The 25351-nt window shown below is 40.0% G+C and overlaps 1 protein-coding gene across 1 annotated transcript in view; it reads left to right on the forward strand.

The window, feature by feature from the left end:
- Nucleotides 1–19579, forward strand: part of LOC124622145 (katanin-interacting protein-like) — a 363928-nt gene extending 344349 nt beyond the window's left edge. Inside the window, exons 14-15 of the mRNA XM_047147778.1 lie at nt 15147–15289; nt 19101–19579. Coding sequence (XP_047003734.1) covers nt 15147–15289; nt 19101–19236 — 279 coding nt within the window. The 3' untranslated portion in view covers nt 19237–19579. The remainder of the gene's footprint in view (nt 1–15146; nt 15290–19100) is intronic.
- Nucleotides 19580–25351: the final 5772 nt, after the last annotated feature.

The raw sequence follows: 25351 nt of genomic DNA on the forward strand, positions 1-25351 counted from the left end.
GCATGACTGAGCAGAATATTATCATTTTTAGCCAGCCCATTCAAGAACAATCACCAAATAACAGTTATTGAAATTGCTACTGAGGTTGGCATGAGTTACAGTAGTGCTCAAGTGATCATTACTGACAACCTTGAATTTCAGAAAGTGTCTGCAAGGTAGGTGCCTTGTCTTCTCACTGCAGAGCACAAATTTCATCGTATCAAGGTGGGCAAATGGCTACTGACACACTACCAAACTGAAGGGAAACATTTTTTGTGCCTGATTGTGATCTGCGATGAAATGTGGGTGCACCAGTACACCTTGGAATTGAAAAAAGCAGCATCGAATGCCACAAAAAGGACGAATCTGCACCTGTCAGAGCTAAAAGCCATCTCTCCATGAGGAAGATTCTTGCAACAGTCTTTTTTGATTTTAAAGGAATTAGTCTCATCAGCTTTCTTCATACTGTGGTTACGGTTACTGGGTACTATTGCCTACTTTTGGACCAAACAAAACTTGCATATCGTCAGAAAAAGGGCGCATTTCCAATCCGGAATGTTATCATACTTCATGACAATGCTTGACCCCACTCAGCTGCTGGAACTCAACAAAAGATTCAGGAGTTGTTCTGGACCACACAAACCATCCTCCCAACAATCTGGGCTTATCACTCTGTGATTTTCATTTGTTGGACAGTGAAGGAAGCAGTTGGAGGACATTGATTTGATGCTACTGTCAAAGTGTTCGTGCGCAAGTGGAGACTATATAAAAAAATAAATTCATATATATGATTGCTTTCCCCCTATTCCCCCCCCCCCCCCCTCTCTCTCTATCTAAAACTCCGATAAAAAAAAAAAAAAAAAAAAAAAAAAAAAAAAAAAATGTACTATCATTAACATCCATTTCAACTTTCAAATGGTTTCCATTTTTGTCAGTGTGCTGCTAGAAGAGTCTCTCAACAAAATTGGTGAGAAATTCAATGACATGACAGACTTAATGAGACACTGCCCTATCTGGACATATTGCATGGGGGCTTAATTATTATTAAATTTGAAAATCATTTTTATTTTTCGTAGCTGTCTGTCCGATTACGCAAGTCTCGTAAACGGTTGGCCCTGACTAGTATTATTACGCAATCTGACTGCATAGAACAACAACAAAGAATGAAATGAAAATTTTCGTTAACACAATTAATTAATTAAGTCCCCAGCAACTATAAAACCTACGAAACCAAAGCACAAGTATAACTGTTCTGAGTGTGGAAGTATGACTCAACGTACACATCTGGCACGGTTCTTCTTCAATAAGACAAGAATTTTAAATATCATTTATACTGAAGTAATTAAAAAATAGAAATACTATAATTGCGTAAGGAAAGCAGAATTACACTCTAATACAAGAACACAAGCCAGATGCTTTGTTGACTGAACCTGTAATGACGCATTATTTAAGACATTGAGATAATAAAAAGAAAACGAAATTTTTTTTTTTCTTTTACCTTCATATATTGACGAAAAGCACTCTAATCATTACAATATTTCCACACCGACTCGTTACTATCACATCTCAACAAGAACTTTTCAGTATCACATCTCAGCAAGCACTCTCTGCTACGAGTTCTCAACAAGCACTTTTCACTAGCACATCTCAACAAGCACTGACACTACGAGTTCTCCCCAAGCACTGCCAGTGGAGGCGGCTGAATAATACTCTTTGGCGCAATCTGTGGCGCTGTGGCTCAGTGTAGCCACCTTTCATATGCCCCTCCTGCACAGGCCAGAATTTGATGGTATTTTTGCCAGCATTGGTGGTGAAAATACCACCAAATTCGTCCACAAAAATACAGACAAAAATAAAAGATAATATTAATACCTAAATATCACATAATTAGTTAAAATTTTGGCTTTGCACTGACCTTTCAATAACCTAATATATAAAATACAATAAGCAATACAAATTCTTTCATACATGTGACTTTACATAATAGTTCACACAATACACAAAAAATCAGTTTATACAAATGTTCACATAAATTGCTTTCAATGATTAGTTCCAGCAGTAGTACCCAGCAATGGTCAATAGGTGCAAACACCAACAAGTGACATCATTTTAGTAGAAGCAGTTCCATCAGTGGCACCCAGTAATGTTGAGCAGGTGCAGACAGCAACAAGTGACATCATTTCAATAAAAGCAGTTCCATCAGTTGCACCCAGCAATGTTGAACAGGTGCAGACACCAACAAGTGACATTATTTCAGTAGAAGCAGTTCTATCTGAGGCACCCAGCAATGTTGAACAGGTGCAGACACCAACAAGTGACATTATTTCAGTAGAAGCAGTTCCATCTGTGGCACCCAGTAATGTTGAACAGGTACACACAGCAACAAGCCACATTTCTCAGCAGAAGCAGTTCCATTAGTGGCACCCAGCAATGTTGAACAGGTGCAGACACCAACAACTGACATCATTTCAGTAGAAGCAGTCCATCAGTGGCACCCAGCAATGTTGAACAGGTGCAGACACCAACAAGTGACATTATTTCAGTAGAAGCAGTTCCATCAGTGGCACCCAGCAATGTTGAACAGGTGCAGATAGCAACAAGTGACATTATTTCAGTAGAAGCAGTTCATCAGTGGCACCCAGTAATGTTGAACAGGTGCAGACACCAACAAGTGACATTATTTCAGTAGAAGCAGTTCCATCACTGGCACCCAGCAATGTTGAACAGGTGCAGACAGCAACAAGTGACATTATTTCAGTAGAAGCAGTTCATCAGTGGCACCCAGTAATGTTGAACAGGTACACACAGCAACAAGTCACATTTCTCAGCAGAAGCAGTTCCATTAGTTGCACCCAGCAATGTTGAACAGGTGCAGACACCAACAACTGACATCATTTCAGTAGAAGCAGTCCATCAGTGGCACCCAGCAATGTTGAACAGGTGCAGATAGCAACAAGTGACATTATTTCAGTAGAAGCAGTTCATCAGTGGCATCCAGTAATGTTGAACAGGTGCAGACACCAACAAGTGACATTATTTCAGTAGAAGCAGTTCCATCACTGCCACCCAGCAATGTTGAACAGGTGCAGAAACCAACAACTGACATCATTTCAGTAGAAGCAGTCCATCAGTGGCACCCAGCAATGTTGAACAGGTGCAGACACCAACAAGTGACATTATTTCAGTAGAAGCAGTTCCATCAGTGGCACCCAGCAATGTTGAACAGGTGCAGAGAGCAGTGCATAATATTCACTATCACTGATCACACTGTTCATCAGAGTTTATAAGCAGAAATTAAACATGTCCTAGTGGCACCAATCGTGTAGAAAAAGTACAAGTAACAGTCCATAATATTCACTATCCTAATCACACAGTTCATCAGCAAAAATTAATCATTTCTAAGTGGCACCCATTATGTTGAAAAAGTGCTGGTAACAGTCCATAATATCCACTATCACTAATCAGACAGTTCAGGCATGAACAATAGTTTGAATACACATACAAATGCTTTTACACACTAAACATATAAATTCTAATAAACACACAAATGATATCAGATAATTGTCATATTAACTATTACAAATACTCAAATATCAGTAAACCTATAATATTTATGGGTGTCAGTGCAAGCCACAACAAACAAATAAAATAATATTTAGGAGATAGGTGGGTAGGATTAGGAAAGGAAAACACACAAAACACACTCACTCATCTTTCATCCACATTAAGTACTACTGAGTAATTGAATAGTGTTAACTGTGTAAATGCAATTCTGTCAAAATTTGATGTTCATCTTGTGTATCAAGTAGTAGTGGCAGCATTGTATAACAGTCAATAATAGTTAAGTCAACGTCATAGTCATCATGTCAAGACCAATGTTTGCCAAGCCAAATCAAATGTACTGTTGCTGAACAACTGTCAGTGAGCCAAGATATGCAAATACTTCCTCTCTCCAAAAAAAAAAAAAAATATGTACTGCTTATTGATTTAACAAGTGTGTGTAAACAATCTTCCTTCTACTTTAGTGTTCTAGTCTGCTATCTTCATCCTCCTTGTTCCATATAGACCAACAAAAAATATATGCACCTCACTTACTTTACCTCTTATCCACCAAAACTCCAATAATCATCAGCATCACATAATCTCAATACTTCAATAATACCTCTTACGTCGATACATATAAATCTTATCATCAATATCATTTACCTTACCTCTTGTCCACAAAAACTCCAATAATCATCAACTTCACATAATCTCAATACCTCAATAATACCTCTTCAATACGTCGACACATATAAACCTTATCGCCGATATCATTTCACTTCCATAACAACTCTTTCCTCTAGTCAGTCTCCTCGAACAAGTACAGATAAAATCCTAGTGCAAACCTCATCATCCTATACAATCCGAAGACACACTGTCAACACACAACCTCTGTGTAATCCGTCTGACCCAAATCTTCTACTCATTATAAATTATAAACAAAAGAAATGCATACATGACCTCTAACAGACTTAGTTCAAATAATTCTCAGTAATTAAGTATGATTACGTAGTGTGAATGATCATAATATTTCGCAGTGTGTACACCACTTCAAGAATTATGGCAAACAGAACCAAACATGTGGAGTATTTCTTGTGTCAAGTGTCACTTCCTATTTCAATTGCTCACGAAAAATGCAGTGTAATAACTGTCAATGGTCTAAACCTAGTTTTGGTATGTCATGTCGTTAGCTTCCTTCCTATTAGCATACATTTATACAGCTTTCATAAAACCTCCAGCTCATGTGACTTCTATAAAGTTTCTTGTACTAATGTCGTTTATGCCGAATTATAGCAGTTCATTCTCCTATCTTAAAAATATAAGGCACTGAGCGTAAGCAAAACATGCAATAGCGAGTAAATATACCAGTAGAGAACAGAATGTCAACAAGTGGATGCAGCACAATTCTTACAACGAGGCTCTGCCAAGCGAACAATCTATAATTAATACAATAGTGTGACCTACACTCTATGTTCGTACACAGTATATCAGCATTTCTATATACCAAATTAAAGAGTAGTTATGACAACAAAACAGAAATGTGTAAATATGCAATCCATAAGCAAGGCAGCAAATATGTTATCTAACATAATAAACAGGTTATTAGCATCATATCAGCATAAGCAAATAAATGTTCATATGTAATCTTAATAAGTAAACATGAAGGCGCAAGCAGATAAATCACAAAGTATAACTTACATACATATCACAGTCAGCACAATTAATCAGGTTACAATTATGATTTAAATAAATAAGCACAGCAGGCACATAATAGAAAAATATGACATCAGTGAAAAAGCAGTGCAGCCAAGCGATGCATAATACACTCCTGGAAATTGAAATAAGAACACCGTGAATTCATTGTCCCAGGAAGGGGAAACTTTATTGACACATTCCTGGGGTCAGATACATCACATGATCACACTGACAGAACCACAGGCACATAGACACAGGCAACAGAGCATGCACAATGTCGGCACTAGTACAGTGTATATCCACCTTTCGCAGCAATGCAGGCTGCTATTCTCCCATGGAGACGATCGTAGAGATGCTGGATGTAGTCCTGTGGAACGGCTTGCCATGCCTTTTCCACCTGGCGCCTCAGTTGGACCAGCGTTCGTGCTGGACGTGCAGACCGCGTGAGACGACACTTCATCCAGTCCCAAACATGCTCAATGGGGGACAGATCCGGAGATCTTGCTGGCCAGGGTAGTTGACTTACACCTTCTAGAGCACGTTGGGTGGCACGGGATACATGCGTACGTGCATTGTCCTGTTGGAACAGCAAGTTTCCTTGCCGGTCTAGGAATGGTAGAACGATGGGTTCGATGACGGTTTGGATATCCGTGCACTATTCAGTGTCCCCTCGACGATCACTAGTGGTGTACGGCCAGTGTAGGAGATCGCTCCCCACACCATGATGCCGGGTGTTGGCCCTGTGTGCCTCGGTCGTATGCAGTCCTGATTGTGGCGCTCACCTGCACGGTGCCAAACACGCATACGACCATCATTGGCACCAAAGCAGAAGCGACTCTCATCGCTGAAGACGACATGTCTCCATTCGTCCCTCCATTTACGCCTGTCACGACACCACTGGAGTTGGGCTGCACGATGTTGGGGCGTGAGTGGAAGACGGCCTAACGGTGTGCGGGACCGTAGCCCAGCTTCATGGAGACGGTTGCGAATGGTCCTCGCCGATACCCCAGGAGCAACAGTGTGCCTAATTTGCTGGGAAGTGGCGGTGCGGTCCCCTACGGCACTGCGTAGGATCCTACGGTCTTGGTGTGCATCCGTACGTTGCTGCGGTCCGGTCCCAGGTCGACGGGCACGTGCACCTTCCGCCGACCACTGGCGACAACATCGATGTACTGTGGAGACCTCACGCCCCACGTGTTGAGCAATTCGGCGGTACGTCCACCCGGCCTCCCGCATGCCCACTATACCCCCTCGCTCAAAGTCCGTCAATTGCACATACGGTTCACATCCACGCTGTCGCGGCATGCTACCAGTGTTAAAGACTGCGATGGAGCTCCGTATGCCACGGCAAACTGGCTGACACTGACGGCGGCGGTGCACAAATGCTGCGCAGCTAGCGCCATTCGACGGCCAACACCACGGTTCCTGGTGTGTCCGCTGTGCCATGCGTGTGATCATTGCTTGTACAGCCCTCTCGCAGTGTCCGGAGCAAGTATGGTGGGTCTGACACACCGGTGTCAATGTGTTCTTTTTTCCATTTCCAGGAGTGTATATACAAATAACAACCCTGTTCATTAATGATCATTGTCAAAATCAGTTAACGTACGCAAGCACGTCGCTTCACAAGTAAATTCATAGAACATAAAATTAGCACAAAGTATGAATCATGTAATCGTGAGCAGCAAATTACGTCTAAAGTACGTACCTAAGTGGAAATATGTTACCTGAAAAATGAACTCAATTAATAGTTACCTTTTTTAGTTTATTAGTTTCTTCTTCGAAATTACATTCTTCCTGAAAATTTCTCGATAGCAAGTCGTCTTAACGTCGGACACGCACAGAATTTACCTGAAGCTCTTAAATATTTTATAGAACCGTATCCTGAAAAATACTGAATGTTAATAACATAATTCATCAAGTCACTATAGCTTTATACTGAATTTCATCGGAGAAATTAATTTGTTTACGGCTGTCAGTGCATTCGCACTGAGCGCTCGATCAGCTGTAGGCGCGTGACGTAGGAAGTAATTGTTTGCGGTCAACGACTGCCTTGTGCGGCGCGCAGACTTGACTGTTGCTTTGAATATGTGCCGCCGCCAAAACACAGCGCGGTATCCTTGTATTCTCTGCGTGTTTACATGTAGCTGTTAGTTTCTCAAAAGTATGTCATTCCACAAAAACGTTAGCGTTTGATATATGATGTATTCCCTTAGAGCGTCGGGATTTAAGAGTTTCTACTTCAACAGTGTTATCATGTATAATTTTGCGAATTCTATATGGACCGTTATAAAGCAGAAAAAATTTGCGACACAAGCCTTTTCTTTTGTGAGACAAACGATGAGACTTAATTAACACCTTCTGACCAACTGACAAGATTTTTAAACGACCAGGACGTTGAGATTATTTCTCTCTTCTAGCAGCCGCAGATGCAATATTTTGTAGAGCCATGTTCACAACTTCAGAATGCCGCAGTTTCCGTGAAGGCAGAAAAGGAACGATTTCAGAAATGCAATTTGTCTGTGCTTTTTTTTTTTTTAATATCAGTATTGGCGGTAAAGAAGTTGAGTCATTAGGAAGTTCATTCAGGATGTTTTGAAAAATATGAAGGTACTGATCCCACGTTCTGTGATTCTGATGACAGTAAAGACGACACAATTTATTGATTTCCTTCATCCATCTCTCTGAAGCGTTAGATTGAGGGTGAAAAAGTGAAATGAAAATTGGTTTAATTTTACGACGCCGTAGAGTACGAAGCCAAATTTTAGAACGATACTGTGATCCATTATCTGATATAACCTTATCAACATGACCAACTTCTTTAAGAAAATGTTTGATGAAAGCATTAGATACTGAACGAGCTGTAGCTTTGCGTAACGGTGTAAAACACACATATTTTGATGTCAACTCCACTGCTACGAAAATGTACGCAAAACCATTAGTAGAACGAACCACTGGACCAAACAAATCGACTGCAGCCATGGCCTTTAATTTCGCTGGAATGATAGGAAACAACGGTGTTCTGTGAGAAATTGTTGGCGGCTTAGCCTTTTGACATAATTTGCATTTGGCAAGAACAGATCGAATACGTTTTTCCATATTACTGAAGTAGCAATTTTCCCGTAGTTTATGAAAGCATTTTCTGGGACCAAAGTGTGCATAACTGAAATGCGTATACCAAATCAGCTTATTAACCCACTCATCAGGAATACAAACTAACCAAACAGAGTTGTCGACCGATTTGCGTTTAAAAAGAATGTCATTGCGAACTAAATAATGCTGTCTAATCACTACGCTTTCCTTTCTCCTCCACTTCTCTTTAATGTCCTTCCAGATTGGATCCTTATTTTGCTCCTTAGCGATGTCCTGGAGCGAAGACGAAATAAAGTTCTCGAATGCAACACCTTGAATATACATCAAACAATAATTGTTTTCCTTGCAGTCCTCTTCTGCACTTTGTTTCAAACCCGCAGGTGCACGTGATAAAGCATCAGCAACAATATTTGAAGAACCCTGAATGTAAACAATACTAAAGTCAAATTCCTGTAGGTACAACGCAGATAGTTCACATAAATGAGGTGTGGCCAAATTGTCCAATCTAACAAAGCGTCTAAGAAAATTACAGACACCAAGGAAACTACGAACATCACGTTTTGTGGTAGGAACAGCATAGTTACGAATAGCGTCTAATTTATCTGGATCAGGAAGAATACCTTCTGTAGAAATAATGTGACCGAGAAATTTCACCTGAGAACGACCAAATTCAGATTTTTCCAAGTTCACTGTAATGCCAACTCTTGCAAAAATACGTAATAATGAATCCAAAATTTTGTTATGCTCACTCCAAAACGTTTAGCAATAAGAATATCGTCAACATAAGAAGTAATATTGTCACGAAGATAAACAGGTAAAATTTCGTTTAAGCTAGGAATGAATGCTGCTGAAGGTACAGTAAGTCCAAACGGTAATTTCCGAAATCACATTTAGGTAAAGTAGTCATATCCGGTTATTGTTTATCTACTGTCTAGATAGATTGATAGTCGAAGAGTTGTTTTGACAGATGCAAAGAATAGTAAAAGAGTAGGCAGCGGTGCAGAAAACTAAAAGGGAAATAACACCACTACAGCTCGGGGCCCTATGCACGCTACGGCACATATTCACTTAGAGTAGTGAATCCCCTGAGGACATTAATAGCCGCACATAATTTCCAGTTTGTGTCTTAGTGGCAAATTTGGTGGAAGTGCGTACATAAATTGATCTAACCATGCACATGGATGTATGTCATTCTTAGAATTGCGGAAGATCTTAAATTTCCGAACAGTCAAAAAGTGTTTATAGTCAAAGTTTTCGCCTCGTGGCGACAAAGACCTACCGCGTCTGTCCCAGTCACAATGACGATTATTGTTAAATTCACGCGCCTGGCGCTCTCTTGTTGCATCCCGTACATGAAACAAATTATTTTCTTCAAACCCCTCTGGTATCTGTGATTCTAAATTTCTTTTGCTGTCTCTTCCTACAATTTCGCCTTCGATTTGTTTGGCTTGCTTTCGTAATGCCTCAACTTCCCTTTTAACGTGTTCATTAAATTTTCCCTGATTTTGAACATGTTTATTTATGTTTGATACTCTTCGGTTTCTGCAAATGGCAATGGTGCTGTATCATCTGAATCTCTGTCCCCATTTAAACTAAGACTTGTCAATTTGTCTGAAATCTCCCCAACTCTTTCCGATAAGTCACCTATTTTTTCTTTCTGTTTATTTACGTCTTCTGTAAGTGTCGCGACTCGGGTTTCAGTATTGTCACATTTAGTAGTTAACTGTTCGTACTGTTGTGTTAGGTTATCTAATCTGTCATTTGGTACGGATTCCCCGAGTCTCTCAAATATTTCTTCCTTATCGTGTGCGCGTTGTAAATTTAACTCTGAAAATTTCTGTACTATCACGCGATCTCTTTCCTCCTGTTCTCTATCCTGTTCCTTTTGTCTGATTTCTACTGCAATTAATCTATTATTGTGAGCATTCAAAATTGGTTGTACTTCTTCTCTGATTTCTTTCTTCAATTCATCTTTCATATTTTTGAAACACGTCCCTATTCGTGAATCTAACCGTGTTTCCATTGTTCCCATCTCAGTTTTAATTGTCCCTATCTCTGTTTTTAATTCAGATCCTAACTGTGATCCCAATGAGTCTAACCGTGTTTCCATTGTTCCCATCTCAGTTCTAATTGTTCCTATTTGTGAGTCTAACTGTGTTTCCATTCGTGCTCCCAAATTTAATATAGCACTCATCAACTGCTCCATATCGTCTGTCGTTAATCTCGTATTCTGTGAATTTTCTGATTGAGAAAAATTTTGAAATGGTTCCGGACTATCTTCCCGACTTATTAAATTGTTTTCAACTTCATCATTCATCGTACTGTTCTCCTGTGTTGGCGAGTTCGCCATGTTAACAATTTCGTCATTCTCACTATTCATCATTTTTGCCTTTTTCATCGATCGCGTAATCATTTACAAAATGTACAAAACTCGTCACTGTACGAAAATTACACACAATGACTCTTTTATCTCCAACAATACCATTTACACGAAATGTTTCCCTCAAACATGATTAATCGAACAATTGAAATAATTGCCCTAAATTGTCAAACGCGTATACAAGACAATAAAATTAAATTCTGAAATACCATTAGAAGAATGACAATTACCAAATCTACACATGCAAAATAGACTACAATCACTAAACTACAAATCACTACAACAATACTACTGTCCACTATTTTTACAATCAGAAGAATTCCAAGGGACTATCCGAAGCAGCGGTCGCCACGTGCATGGGGGCTTAATTAAATATATTTGAAAATAATTTTTTTTAATTTTTAGTAGCTGTATGTCCGATTACGCTGTTTCGTAAACGGTTGGCCCTGACTAGTATTATTACGCAATCTGACTGCATAGAACAACAACAAAGAATGAAATGAAAATTTTCGTTAACACAATTAATTAATTAAGTCCCCAGCAACTATAAAACCTACGAAACCAAAACACAAGTATAACTGTTCTGTATGTGGAAGTATGACTCAACGTACACATCTGGCACTGTTCTTCTTCAATAAGACAAGAAATTTTAAATATAATTTATACTGAAGTAATTAAAAAATAGAAATACTATAATTGCGTAAGGAAAGCAGAATTACACTCTAATACAAGAACACAAGCCAGATGCTTTGTTGACTGAACCTGTAATGACGCATTATTTAAGACATTGAGATAATAAAAAGAAAAGGAAAATTTTTTTTTTCTTTTACCTTCATATATTGACGAAAAGCACTCTAATCATTACAATATTTCCACACCGACTCGTTACTATCACATCTCAACAAGAACTTTTCAGTATCACATCTCAGCAAGCACTCTCTGCTACGAGTTCTCAACAAGCACTTTTCACTAGCTCATCTCAACAAGCACTGACACTACGAGTTCTCCCCAAGCACTGCCAGTGGAGGCGGCTGAATAATACTCTTTGGCGCAATCTGTGGCGCTGTGGCTCAGTGTAGCCACCTTTCAATATCTTTTTGTAGTTTGATTGATTCTTGAGTATTGTTAATCAGTTTGGGACCAATACGAGGTAGGACTGATAGAAGAGGTAGAGAAGATCCAATGAAGAGCAGTGCATTTTGCCGCAAGAACATTTAGTCGACATGGGACATCACGGATATGATTAATGAACTCCAATGACAGACACTAAAGGAGACATTGTACGTCACAGAAATGTGTGCTATTGAAATTTCGAGAGAGATCTTTCTGGAAGAATTAGACAACATATTACTTCCTCCATGACCACATGAGAAAATTCAAGAAATTAGAGCTAAAACAAAGGCATACTGACAATCATTCTTCCCGCATGCTAATTACGAGTGGAACAAGGAAATGGGAACCAGTTATTGGTACGAGAAGTACCCTCTGCCACACACCATCAGGTCACTTGTCGAGTATTGCTGTAGATCATGTGCAGCAAATAGTGGTGCACAAGCCACATCTGGCCCGTGGAAGAAATTCCAGGTGAACTAAAAATGAAGGTACTCTCAAAAATGCGTATGTTGATGCGTAATTTGCTGGCATCACATCTCAGGAAAGGGGTAACATTTATATTGGTGTGTTATCCCATAAACATTAACCTCACACACTAGAGTTTTGACTTTATGTGCTGGGAACGGTGCTTTTGTGTGAGAAGGCAGCCCCTGAGCTTATGCAAGTATGTGAATCAGGCCCGTGGGTCACCAAAGGTTTCCCTTGCGTGATGTAGATCTGCATGAACAGTCTAAGGTAGCAGAGAGCAGCCTCATCTGCCCTACTGTTGCGATTCTGTATGTGAATCCCTTTGAATAGGTAGCACTGAAATCAGCTTCATGATAGCACACTTGCTCTTTTCTGCTACATGCACAACATGTTTGCAATTTTGCCTCATGAGAAAGACAAATTAGAATACATCCTACCTCAAATGAACACAATGAACCCTAACATAACATCCTGTTACTTTAAATGGAAGATAATTTGCTGTAGCACAGTTTTGCAAGTTTCAGTCAGAAGGAAAGAGCACATGGTATTAACGTAAACCTTCTCATATGAACCAGTGGGTCATTCCACTGTTGCGGGTGTGACATTTTGTCACATTTTTCACGCGTAAAATTATATTTATTTGTACTTCAGGTGTCAGAGTAAGGCTAACTTTAATTTAGTGAATAAAATAGCATGTTGTAAAGCTCCTGTAAAAATTTTAGCTCTTAATTTTACACTCAACCTGCTAAAAAAATCATGAAGAAGTTTTGTGGGTGTGACAAAACTTTACCCTTCATTTGCCCATAGCTGTGTTCTTTAGTTATTTTGTCTTCTACTCCTGAATCAGGATGGTTGATAATTTTCTACACAGTGAAGAAAGGAGTAATAAAATACAAGATATAATAACTTTTATTCACAGACACTTCCAAAAGACAACATATTTTTTCCCTTCATGTTGCGGGTGTGACACATAGATACATCAATATTATTGAGTGAAATTTAAAACAAAACAGCAAGAAAATACTTTAATTATTATGTTAAAATGATAAAAACTTGAACAAGAGAGAACTAGGCCTATTTCAATACTACTGAAAAACAAATTGTCCCCTGTTATTCAACAGCTTGGGTGGTTTTACTTTCTGGGAGATTACTGAAATATTTTACCAAGATATGTCATCTTCTGTGTGCCAAATCCAGCATTTCCCACTGGGTTGCATATACTTCAGCAAGACCTGCTCTGCTTGTTCATCAACTTGAAGAACTTCTGCAAAGTATTTCTTCTTCAAACAGGACTTTCCAGTGACAGTCAACTCTGACAGTACAAAGTCTCCTATAGTAAGCTGCCCACAGTATGGAGAAGCAACAGGTGTGATACATATTTTGCCTGCATACCAAAATTGGGTCACTCCTGAGCATTACAACTGTCAATGTGAGGTTTCAGATATAATTCAAATGACAAGAACTGTAGGGTAACTCTGAACTGCACACCACTGTTACGCATGTTTAAGATATCACCAAACATTCCACATATTTTGACAAAACAGAGATGCAGGTTGGGTTTTGATCATAAAAGAGACAATATAATTTAAATTCTTGGGGATCCTTATTATATCATCCTCCATCTGTCTAAAGAAAAATAGAGGTCAAAACTAGAGTTCAATGATCAACATGCTAAAATTGGAAAAATGCTGTTCACTCAAGTATTCTTGTGAGAGAATAGGTCTCGGTGAACAACAAATATTAGCTCCTCACCTTGCATGACTGTCAAGATGAAGAGTGAAGAGTAGAGACAAATTGTGCTGCAGCACAAATAGACTACTGTAAGCTAGAGATAAAAGCGTGATAGAATATTCAAACACAACACTACAAAACAGCAGATAAAATTCATCACATGTACACTATGTAGCGACTGCATTGTTTTTTCTCAAAAGTTGGCACAACATGAAAATATACACACTGTTTGGCCAAAGACTTCTTATTTTTGCTGACGCTAAACCTAGAGAGCCCAGTGCTAACAGTAGAGTGAAGTCGTGGTCAGTGGGATTACTGGGATGTTGGTCCGTGTGACAGTGAACCAAACAAAGTATTGGTGTGCAAACTTAGGACGTCTGGTTCATCGGTGCCATCTCTGGGAGGGGTTAGGATCCCACAAGTGTAAGATGGCATCACTTCCAACTCTCGATATCAGTGCATCAACTTGTCTGGTGATGACATTTCGTCCTGTTGTCAAAATGTTGTGTCTGTTTGTGGGAACCGCCTGGCCATTCGTCTGAGAAATTATTGTAGATTACAGATGCCAGGTTCAATCCCAGCATTTGAAAATCACTAGTCATTTTCATATCTGGTGGTAAAGTATGGATGTATTAATGTGAGCGAGGTGATGTGGCAATTCATGGTGCTCATCCAACAAAACATGTAGAGAACTTAGATAGAGTGAGTAATAAGCTTCTTTACACTGTTAAGATTGTAAATTGGAACAGCTCCCCAGTAATGTATGAAGAAGAGAGGACAGTAACTGTAAATTGTTATTTAGGAGTATTTCTTCCTAAATTTATCAAAATATACAAAGTGAAACATACAAGAACAAGCTTGAGTAGAAGTTTATTGCATTAATTTTTTCTGACTGGTTAAAAAGGAAGTATTTGCATATGTAACTTAGTGGAGACTACTTCAAAAATATGAGAAATTAAGTTTTCCAAAAGTCCAGAATTCTCATTAAGTCTCATAATTTTCAGAATAATTGTAATACATTTTATACAGGGTCATTTTACGCAAACTTTTTAAGTGAGGCTGGTATTAAAATATGTTAAAGCAGTGTTTTTATTATATATAATATGGCATTTGTACAGCAACTCAATATAATTCAAATTTTTTCTAGATATTGGTAGATGATCTTCTAGTTTACAATGGTGAACTTGATCAGGCATCACATTTACAAGGATCATCAAGAGTTCCATATCGCACTGTCCTGTTTACGTTGAATACGGATTTAATTAGTCAAGAACAAAGCACAGAAGTCAGGTGAGTTTTGAATTAGACATTTATTCTTGAGCAAATAAGTAAATCGTACATCAGTATTCACAACTCAACAATTATGTTTCAGAAAAAATTCAGTCATCAGTTATTTTTATTTTGCTTTACTGGCTTAACAGATTAATCTATCATCTTCAGAAGCCTACAAAGTTTGAGATACTATAAATCATTAGAACTTGACCACACATTTATGTAAATTATAAGATGTGTATTACAAAACTTTACTTAGTATCCCAAGTTTTGTAGGCTTCTGAACAAGCCAGATTAATCTGTGAAGCCAGTAAAGCAAAATAAAAGCAATTGTCAAACTGATGACCGAACTTCATTCTGATATACAGGGTGTTCAGAAATTTTCGTTACAAACTTCAAGGGCTTGTAGATGGGAGTGAATACTTAACATTTTGAATAGGAACCCATGTACAGGAAAGTACCATTTCCATTCTACAAATAATTCAGATGTGTAATGCGTTCATGTGCGCTGAGGGAAAGATAAAAGTCTTAGAGATACTTGTCGTGGTGTACAGTAGGATAGAGAAAATGGTGTGTACTACTTCAGACAGTCATCTGTTGTCACTTAAACCTACCTTACTGCGAGACCTATTCAATGCCTGTGTGTCTCTGATATAGTAAACATGGTTTGGTACATATTTTTGGAACGCATAGACATGCTCCTTGCCTATAGCAAAGCTCGAGGTAAGGGAGGAGCTGCTGGTCAGCTGTACCATAAAGGTTTTCCACCACGTAGCACACCATCGCACAAACATTTTTCCCAAGTTATGCAGCTGCTGCGAGAAACAGGTACCTTCACTGTGAGAAGGCAGGACTGTGGTGCTCCACAGCAATGCTGCACACCTGAATTAGGAGAAGACGTATTGCATTGCATTGAAGAGAACCCGGCAATAAGTACTCGAAAAATTGTGTGTGCAGTGAGTGTTAGATAGTATTGTCTGGGACCTTCCATGTGAGCAACAATTACATCCATACCACTTACAAAGGGTACACACTATGGGTCCAGCTGATTTTCCACAATGCATTGCCTATTGCATTTGATTCCTGCACCACTGCGTCAGTGCACAACTGTTTCCAAGTTGAGTTCTGTTCACAGATATAAGTAAGTTCACTAGGGACTGTGTTCTGAATTCACGAAGCAACTATGTCTGGGCAGAAGAAAACCCTCGTGCCATGCATTTTCAGGGATTTCAGCACCAGTTTGTATTAACGTGTGGGCAGGTCTTCTTGGAAGGTCATGTCATTTGGCCATATCTGCTTCCACTCAAGCTAATTAATCCTGCATACTTGATTTGCCTATGATATTTGACTCATTTTGGAAGCTTTGCCACGAATATCTGTCAGGAAATGTGGTTTCAGCATGATTGTGTACCGTCTCACTTCTCACCTATGGCTCGCAGACATCACAACAGATGGTATGGTGAAAGATAGGTAGGCCGAAACGGTCCGACTTCTACGAACTACTTTTTGTGGGCTCGTGTGCAAAGTTTGTTGTATGAGGTTCCTATAGAGACAGAGGAAGATCTGTTGACATGAGTTCTAGCTGCTGCACTGGAAATTGAGGAGACGTCAGATGGGATGGAGAGTGTGTATCCAGGGTGTATTAGTTCCAGGACAACCAGGAAATCCAGGAAAAACCCAGGAATTTTGTAGAATTCTGGGGATTTTTCGTTGTTTTAGTCTTTTGTTAATTTTTTGTAGTTTTCACTGGTAGAACAGATAAACAGCAAAATGTGTCAAAGGCTTCAGGATGAAGACTATGAAATATTTCATAACAGCAGACTGCTTCCGATGAGCGTGAAGTCACAAGTGTTTATGTTATGTTCATTTCGAACAGTTGCTAGCGGCCTCATGCACATGTGCATTTGAGTTGAGTAAGAGCAATGCCTTCTCCCACTTCTGGCTACTTGAAGTGCCATTGGAGCGCTAGCAAGAAACGTTCATGCTACACAGAAAACTTTTTCTGGCGCACCCAAGCTGCCAGATTCGTGTACTCCAAATGAATGTTACAATTTGATGTACTTTACTCTAATTGCCTGTCATTGTCAGAAGTAGAGCAATCTTTATACAATGCAAAAAACCTTCCAAAACAGAAGTTTTATTGTTCAGATCATAGTTGATATAAACCCTAATTGCTAGTTTCGGCAAAGTTATATTGCCATATTTAGATCATTGGATACATGAATTGCAAAGCCATACATGTGGTACATTGCCATGCCGACTGCTGTTTATCAGCAATGATGGCTGGAGTAGGATGCCAGTACTGCAACAGGACATCCACTGATGGGTGGCAGGTGCCCATTTCAGATGAATCACATTTTACGCTCTGTTGGACCAATGACTGTCAGTATGTACAGCGATGCAATGATTGTCAAAAGGGCCCAGGTCATAGGAAGGAGCGTTATGGTCTGGGGAATGTTTTCATGGCATTCTCTGTGTGGTCTTGCCATTCTGGAAGACACATTGGATCAACAGCAGTATGCATCTATCCTTGGGGACCATAACCACCCCTACAAGCTTCTTTTTTCTTGGGAACAATGGCATCTACTAGCAGGCAATGCTGCATGTCACACAGCTCACAGTGTATGTACATACACCAGATTGAGTTTACTGTGCTCCCTGGCCTCCAAACTCCCCGGTTTAAAACCCAGTCGAGAATCTATGGGACTATGTCAGTCGGGCTGTTTAAGTCATGGATCATCAACCAAGGAACCTAATGCTGCTGGCCATGGCATTGTAGTCGGCATGCCTCCACATCGCTCTCAGTACCTTCCAGAACCTCATCGACTCTCTTCCTGCATTTCTGCATGGCAAAAGGGAGTTTATTCAGGCTTTTGACAGATGGTCACATTAATGTGACTAGACTGTGTATTTACACATTATGAATATTTGTGGGGTGGCCTGTCTAAGCCACTTAACCTGGTGTAGAGAACTTAGGTCATTGGAATAATTCAATAACTAGTTCTGTATTTACACATTCTGGATATTTGTGGGGTGGCCTGTCTAAGTCACTCTACTTGATATAGACAATTTACATCAATGGAATAATTTAAGAGCTTGTTCAATTTCCTAATTTTAATGTTGCACCTAAGACTAATGAATAGTGAAATAATCCACAAATCATGACTGAAGATGATGAAATATGTCACTAAATAATCAATCACACTCATGAATATTTGAATTAGAGACATGCACCAAATACAAAATCAATGAGAATTTAATTTTTATTCCTGTATTTTCTGTGGTGTTTTAGAGGGTCTAGAGTATAAACGCATCCATCCATGTGTAATAGCGCCCTTGACAGTCACTTGGCTGGAGCCAGGCTGAAATCTCCACCTGACCTTTCAGATTAGGATTTTCCATAATTTCCTAAATTGATAAAGGCAAATTCTACAGTAATTCCTTTGAAAAAATACACAACTGATTTCCATTTCTGTTCTTATACAACTTGAATTTGATCTCCAACTATGAGTCTTATTAATGATGTGATGTAAATGCATACATATTTAATGATTTATTGGTGTACCCATTTATTGGTGTAACCTTACTCACCATGCTAGAGCCGGGATACCAGGATTAAATACATTATGAATCTGACAAATCTGTTGTAGTAAGTGCTAGCTTTTTTGTCGGATATATTCATTAGAAACATTTTAGAGAATACTAACTCGTGTTCTCATTATTGGCAACAATAATCATGAATTATCTGCTTCCGTAAATGGAAATTTCACACTGTAAATGGTCAATAGAATCTCAATTATATTTTCAGAAAGCTCTTTTCATTTTGCAGACATAAAGGCCACGGCCATCATGTTCGTCTTCTAAATGACTACAAACGAGTAACATCAGGAGGAAGTTCTTGTACCTCTGCCGACCCATCACTCCGGCCTGTGACGTCTATCATCCACAGAGAAATGGAAGATTAGAGGCCAACTGATCTGGTTAAGTGTGCAGCAGCTTTTTATTTCTTCTGTGAAGAATTGTCCGGGTATTTTTGTTTGTTGAGGTTTGTGTTCCACACATTCTGGAATCACATGTATCCATTTGTAAGTATTCACTTCAGTATGTGCCTTACTCATAAATCTTCAGGAAGAGAAACAGCCGAGTTTTCTCAGTTAGAAACTTATATATATACTTTATCTGTGTTTTTCTGTTAGGGAGTAAACACTATCAAGATGAGCAAATGAACTCAAGTATTTTATGTGAATATATTCAGCCCAAAGCAAGCTGAAAATGTTACATAGTAATTGCAAAATGTACACATATTTACGAGCTGAATTAAATTTAAATGTATTGTGGTGATTTTTACAGATTGATTCTTCCACAAATTTCTGAATCCCAAGTAGTCAGAAGAGCTGTAACAAATTAGAAACACTTTGTTACATTCTTCAAAAAGAAAAAAAAAATACAGGAAGAAAAGGAAAGAAAAAAATCAAACCTATTTTGTGTACAGTTGAACAAGCAGCTTGTGGAACAGTCAAGAGAATCTGATTCAGATTGAATCCACACACCATATTAATGATGATTGGTCTGATACACCAGTCAGTCTGGAGGAGTTTTACAGAGTGTTTCGCACTTTACCCACATGCTGGATTGGTTATCCCCCTTTCATTAGAAAACATAACACACCAACAGTTGTGAAGGGCATGGACGTGGTGGTGAAGAGGGAGACATAAAGGGGAGAGTATATGTGAGGGTGGTTCCTTCAGGTTTGTGCTCTTTTTCCAGGAAGAGTACACACAACATTGATTGTCAAAAGTAGTTATCTGGATAGATGTAAGTGGAGAGAGGCTAGGGAAGAACACATGAGGCAAAGAGAGGGAAGATGAGTAGTGTGAGTCAGGTGTTTTGCCAGATGATGCTGTGGGTGCATGTTATCGAGAAGCTCCATTAAAAAACAAGTAAGTCATGTGGGTAACTGAGGAAATCAAAATCTCATATAAGATGAAGAGGAAAATTTATGTAATGGTCAGTTAAGTCAAGAACCGATATCACTTGCATGCTACAAAAAATAATGTAGAATTTTAAGGAAAACCATTAAAATGCCCATAAGTATGCGTGTCCTGACAGAAACAAATAATGCAGGTAATAAGATTAAAACTATGTGAGACATTGTCAAACAGGAAAACAGATAGATTCCATAACAACTAAACTAAATAACAATGTTGGAACTGATATTTCACAAATTGCAAGTACTTTCAGCAGTCACTTTCTAAATGTAGTAAAAATATAGCACGAAATGTTGCAGTTGAAGAAGGAAGAGAAGATATTAAAAATGTCATTTCATAAAACTTTGAGCAATGAGAAGTAGCACCAACATCCTCCATTGAAATCAATACACTTGAGGGGGGGGGGGGGGGGGGGGGACTAATGCGGGGCTGATGAAATTTCACACAGAATTCTGAAAAGTTGTTCCAGCTTCTAAGTAATGTCCTCAGTGATATATGCAATGCATCACTGGCACAGGGAATTTTTTCAGATAGGTTAAAATATGCAATTGTCAAACTTCTTCATAAGAAAGGTGGCAAGACAGACTCAAGCAATTATCATCCAGTTTCCTTACAGGCAATTTTCTCCAAAGTATTCAAAAGGTAATGTACTCGTGAGTAGTCCCATACTCAAATGGAAACAGTTTGGATCCCAGAAGGATTTCTTGAATGAGAATGTTATTTATATATTAACTCATCAAATAGTACAAGCCTTAAATAATAATGTATCGCTAGATGGTATTTTTTGTGATCTTGTGTAGATCATATTACTCTATTTGAGAAAATGTCCGACCCTGGTAGCTGAGTGCTCAGTGCGACGGAGTGTCATGCCCAGGTTCGATTCCTGGCTAGGTCGTGAATTTTCTCTGCTCAGGGACTGGGTATTGTGTTGTCCTTATCATAATTTCATCCCCATTGACACGCAAGTCACCGAAGTGGTGTCAACTCGAAAGACTTGCACTAGACGAACAGTCTACCTGACGGGAGGTCCTCGCCACACGGCATTTCCATTTCCATTTGAGAAAATCATGTTGTATGAAATTGATGGCTTTACACACAGCTGGTTTGAATCATACTGAATAAACTGAATGTAAAATGTTTTGCTGAAGAACTCCAGCAATTTCAGAAAAATAGAAAACTATAGTGACTGTGGAAAGATCACAAAGGGAGTTCCACAGGGTTCAATTTTGGGTCCACTCCTATTCCTTATACACATTTATGATCTTCACTTAACATTCAACAAGCAAAATTAGTACTTTTTGCAGATGATGCCAGTTTTATGATAAATCTCATTACAGAGAGAAAGTGACAGAAAAAATGGTAAATGATATTTTCCAGAGAACGATTTAGTGGTCCTCTGAAATTGGATGTTCCTCAAATTTATAAAAACGAAAGAAAGAAAAAAGAACACTACATTCATTTCTGTACAACAAATAAAGTCATACCAACAATTGATGTTTTACTTGAGTAGGAGTCAGTAAATAGGGTAGAAAGCTCCAAAATTTTGGATGTTAATATTGATGAATACTTGAACTGGAAGAAGCATGCTACTGAGCTTCTCAGACAACTAAGTTTAGTTACTTTGCTCCTTGTATAATTGCTAATCCTGGAAACAAATGTACGAACCTACTGACATGCCGGCCGGGGTGGCCGAGCGGTTCTAGGCGCTACAGTCTGGAACCGCGCGACCGCTACGGTTGCAGGTTCGAATCCTCCCTTGGGCATGGATGTGTTTGATGTCCTTAGGCTAGTTAGGTTTAAGTAGTTCTAAGTTCTAGGGGACTGATGACCTCAGCAGTTAAGTCTCATAGTGCTCAGAGCCATTTGAACCCTACTGACACATTTTTCTTATTTCCACTCAGTAATGTGTTATGGAATAATTTTCTGCAGTAATTCATCACTTAGGAAGAAAGTATTGAGTGTACAAAAGTGAGCAGCAAGAATAAAATGTAGTGTTCATCCACGGATGTCATGTAGGTACCTCTCCAAGGAGCTATACATTTTAACTGCATTGTTACAATGAATGTATTTTCTAATGAAATTTGTCATAAATAATCCATCACACTTTTAAAAGATGGAAAAATTACTTTTATTACTCATTATTAAAGCTATCGGTGGCTCAGAAAGTAGTCCAACAAAATGTTATGATCATTCTCCCAATAATATAAAATGTCTGACACATAGCAGAGCATGTTTTAAATCTAATTTAAAACCATTTCTCTTGGATAACTTCTTCTATTCCAGTGACAAATTTCAATTTCAATACTGGTAGACAGTAAAAAAATAAATTAAGTTTAGTTGCATTAGTAGGAGTAAAAATAATGATGTGCTCATTAATATTAACACTAATGTGTGTGTGTGTGTGTGTGTGTGTGTGTGTGTGTGTTTGTGTTTGTGTTTGTGTTTGTGTTTGTGTGTGTGTCATTGTTTCATGTAATAGTTATTTTATGCTTGACTTCTTGCTACACTATTGTTCTCATGTCCATGAAATACACTCCTGGAAATGGAAAAAAGAACACATTGACACCGGTGTGTCAGACCCACCATACTTGCTCCGGACACTGCGAGAGGGCTGTACAAGCAATGATCACACGCACGGCACAGTGGACACACCAGGAACCGCGGTGGTGGCCGTCGAATGGCGCTAGCTGCGCAGCATTTGTGCACCGCCGCCGTCAGTGTCAGCCAGTTTGCCGTGGCATATGGAGCTCCATCGCAGTCTTTAACACTGGTAGCATGCCGTGACAGCGTGGACGTGAACCGTATGTGCAGTTGACGGACTTTGAGCGAGGGCGTATAGTGGGCATGCGGGAGGCCGGGTGGACGTACCGCCGAATTGCTCAACACGTGGGGCGTGAGGTCTCCACAGTACATCGATGTTGTCGCCAATGGTCGGCGGAAGGTGCACGTGCCCGTCAATCTGGGACCAGACCGCAGTGACGCACGGATGCACGCCAAGACCGTAGGATCCTACGCAGTGCCGTAGGGGACCGCACCGCCACTTCCCAGCAAATTAGGGACACTGTTGCTCCTGGGGTATTGGCGAGGACCATTCGCAACCGTCTCCATGAAGCTGGGCTACGGTCCCGCACACCGTTAGGCCGTCTTCCACTCACGCCCCAACATCGTGCAGCCCGCCTCCAGTGGTGTCGCGACAGGCGTGAATGGAGGGACGAATGGAGACATGTCGTCTTCAGTGATGAGAGTCACTTCTGCCTTGGTGCCAATGATGGTCGTATGCGTGTTTGGCGGCGTGCAGGTGAGCGCCACAATCAGGACTGCATACGACCGAGGTACACAGGGCCAACACCCGGCATCATGGTGTGGGGAGCGATCTCCTACACTGGCCGTACACCACTGGTGATCGTCGAGGGGACACTGAATAGTGCACGGTACATCCAAACCGTCATCGAACCCATCGTTCTACCATTCCTAGACCGGCAAGGAAACTTGCTGTTCCAACAGGACAATGCACGTCCGCGTGTATCCTGTGCCACCCAACGTGCTCTAGAAGGTGTAAGTCAACTACCCTGGCCAGCAAGATCTCCAGATCTGTCCCCCATTGAGCATGTTTGGGACTGGATGAAGCATCGTCTCACGCGGTCTGCACGTCCAGCATGAACGCTGGTCCAACTGAGGCGCCAGGTAGAAATGGCATGGCTAGCGTTCCACAGGACTACATCCAGCGTCTCTACGATCGTCTCCATGGGAGAATAGCAGCCTGCATTGGTGCGAAAGGTGGATATACACTGTACTAGTGCCGACATTGTGCATGCTCTGTTGCCTGTGTCTATGTGCCTGTGGTCCTGTCAGTGTGATCATGTGATGTATCTGACCCCAGGAATGTGTCAATAAAGTTTCCCCTTCCTGGGACAATGAATTCACGGTGTTCTTATTTCAATTTCCAGGAGTGTATCTTTCTATGATACAATACAATATACATTGCATTTGGTCAACATTCAGTGAAATATACTGCATAAGATCTGATGATGGCAACATAGTTTGCTGAAACCTGTCATCACAATTAATGCCGTACAATAGTGTACCTGGCTGTTTACCGAGCGGGGTGGCGCAGTGGTTAGACACTGGACTCGCATTCGGGAGGACGACGGTTCAATCCCGCGTCCGGCCATCCTGATTTAGGTTTTCCGTGATTTCCCTATATCGCTCCAGGCAAATGCCGGGATGGTTCCTTTGAAAGGGCACGGCCGACTTCCTTCCCTAATCCGAGAGACCGATGACCTCGCTGTCTGGTCTCCTTCCCCAAACCAACCAACCAACCAACCTGGCTGTTGAAAGTTGCTCTTCTGTTTGTGTATAAAACTTTACTCACAATGTCTGTTACCACCTTGTTTATTCAGAATTTTCAATCTTTTAACTTACCAATCATAATTTGAGGAAATTTAGTGAAATTAGATAGCTTTAATTAAAAACATGCATCAGTTACTCTTTCACTGGTCAGCTTTCCAAAATTACTTGTGACAGTTCTCTCTGACCTCAATATGAACATTACACCACAAAATACAAATCAGCTTGCCATTCCTCAAAGTGTCATAAAATTGAAATATGTGCAACACAATAGTTCCTCGAAACTCATCTTTGCAAGAGTCTTTTGGTCAGTGGCATTCTCAATATCCCGTCACACTTCTAACGGATACTCATTTATAACACTGTTATACCACACTCTTCAACATAACCACTTCCTTAGGCGGGATTGAAACCTGGATCACTCTGTTTGAATGACCACAATGCCTCAAAATATGCAAAGGTTGACAAACCATGTGTATAGTCAACAGCCACTTCCCATCTTCTTCATCCATGATGATGAACCTCAATCCACCTGCCTTCCTTGACTTGCCACGGACCCTATGTCGGCACACGCACAGAGTCCAAACACTGTCTCACCTCATCCATCTCACCTGCAGGCCCACTCCATACACCTCTCTTGTTATGTGTGCAGTGGAACTCGCCTTTGCTGTATGGAGGCCACTCTCTGGTCAAGGCCGAATCCAGCGATTAACTCCCACATACCACAGTGAATTTCTTTGGTAAC

Source organism: Schistocerca americana, chromosome 7 (genome assembly GCF_021461395.2).
Source record: "Schistocerca americana isolate TAMUIC-IGC-003095 chromosome 7, iqSchAmer2.1, whole genome shotgun sequence".
NCBI classification, from domain to species: domain Eukaryota; kingdom Metazoa; phylum Arthropoda; class Insecta; order Orthoptera; family Acrididae; genus Schistocerca; species Schistocerca americana.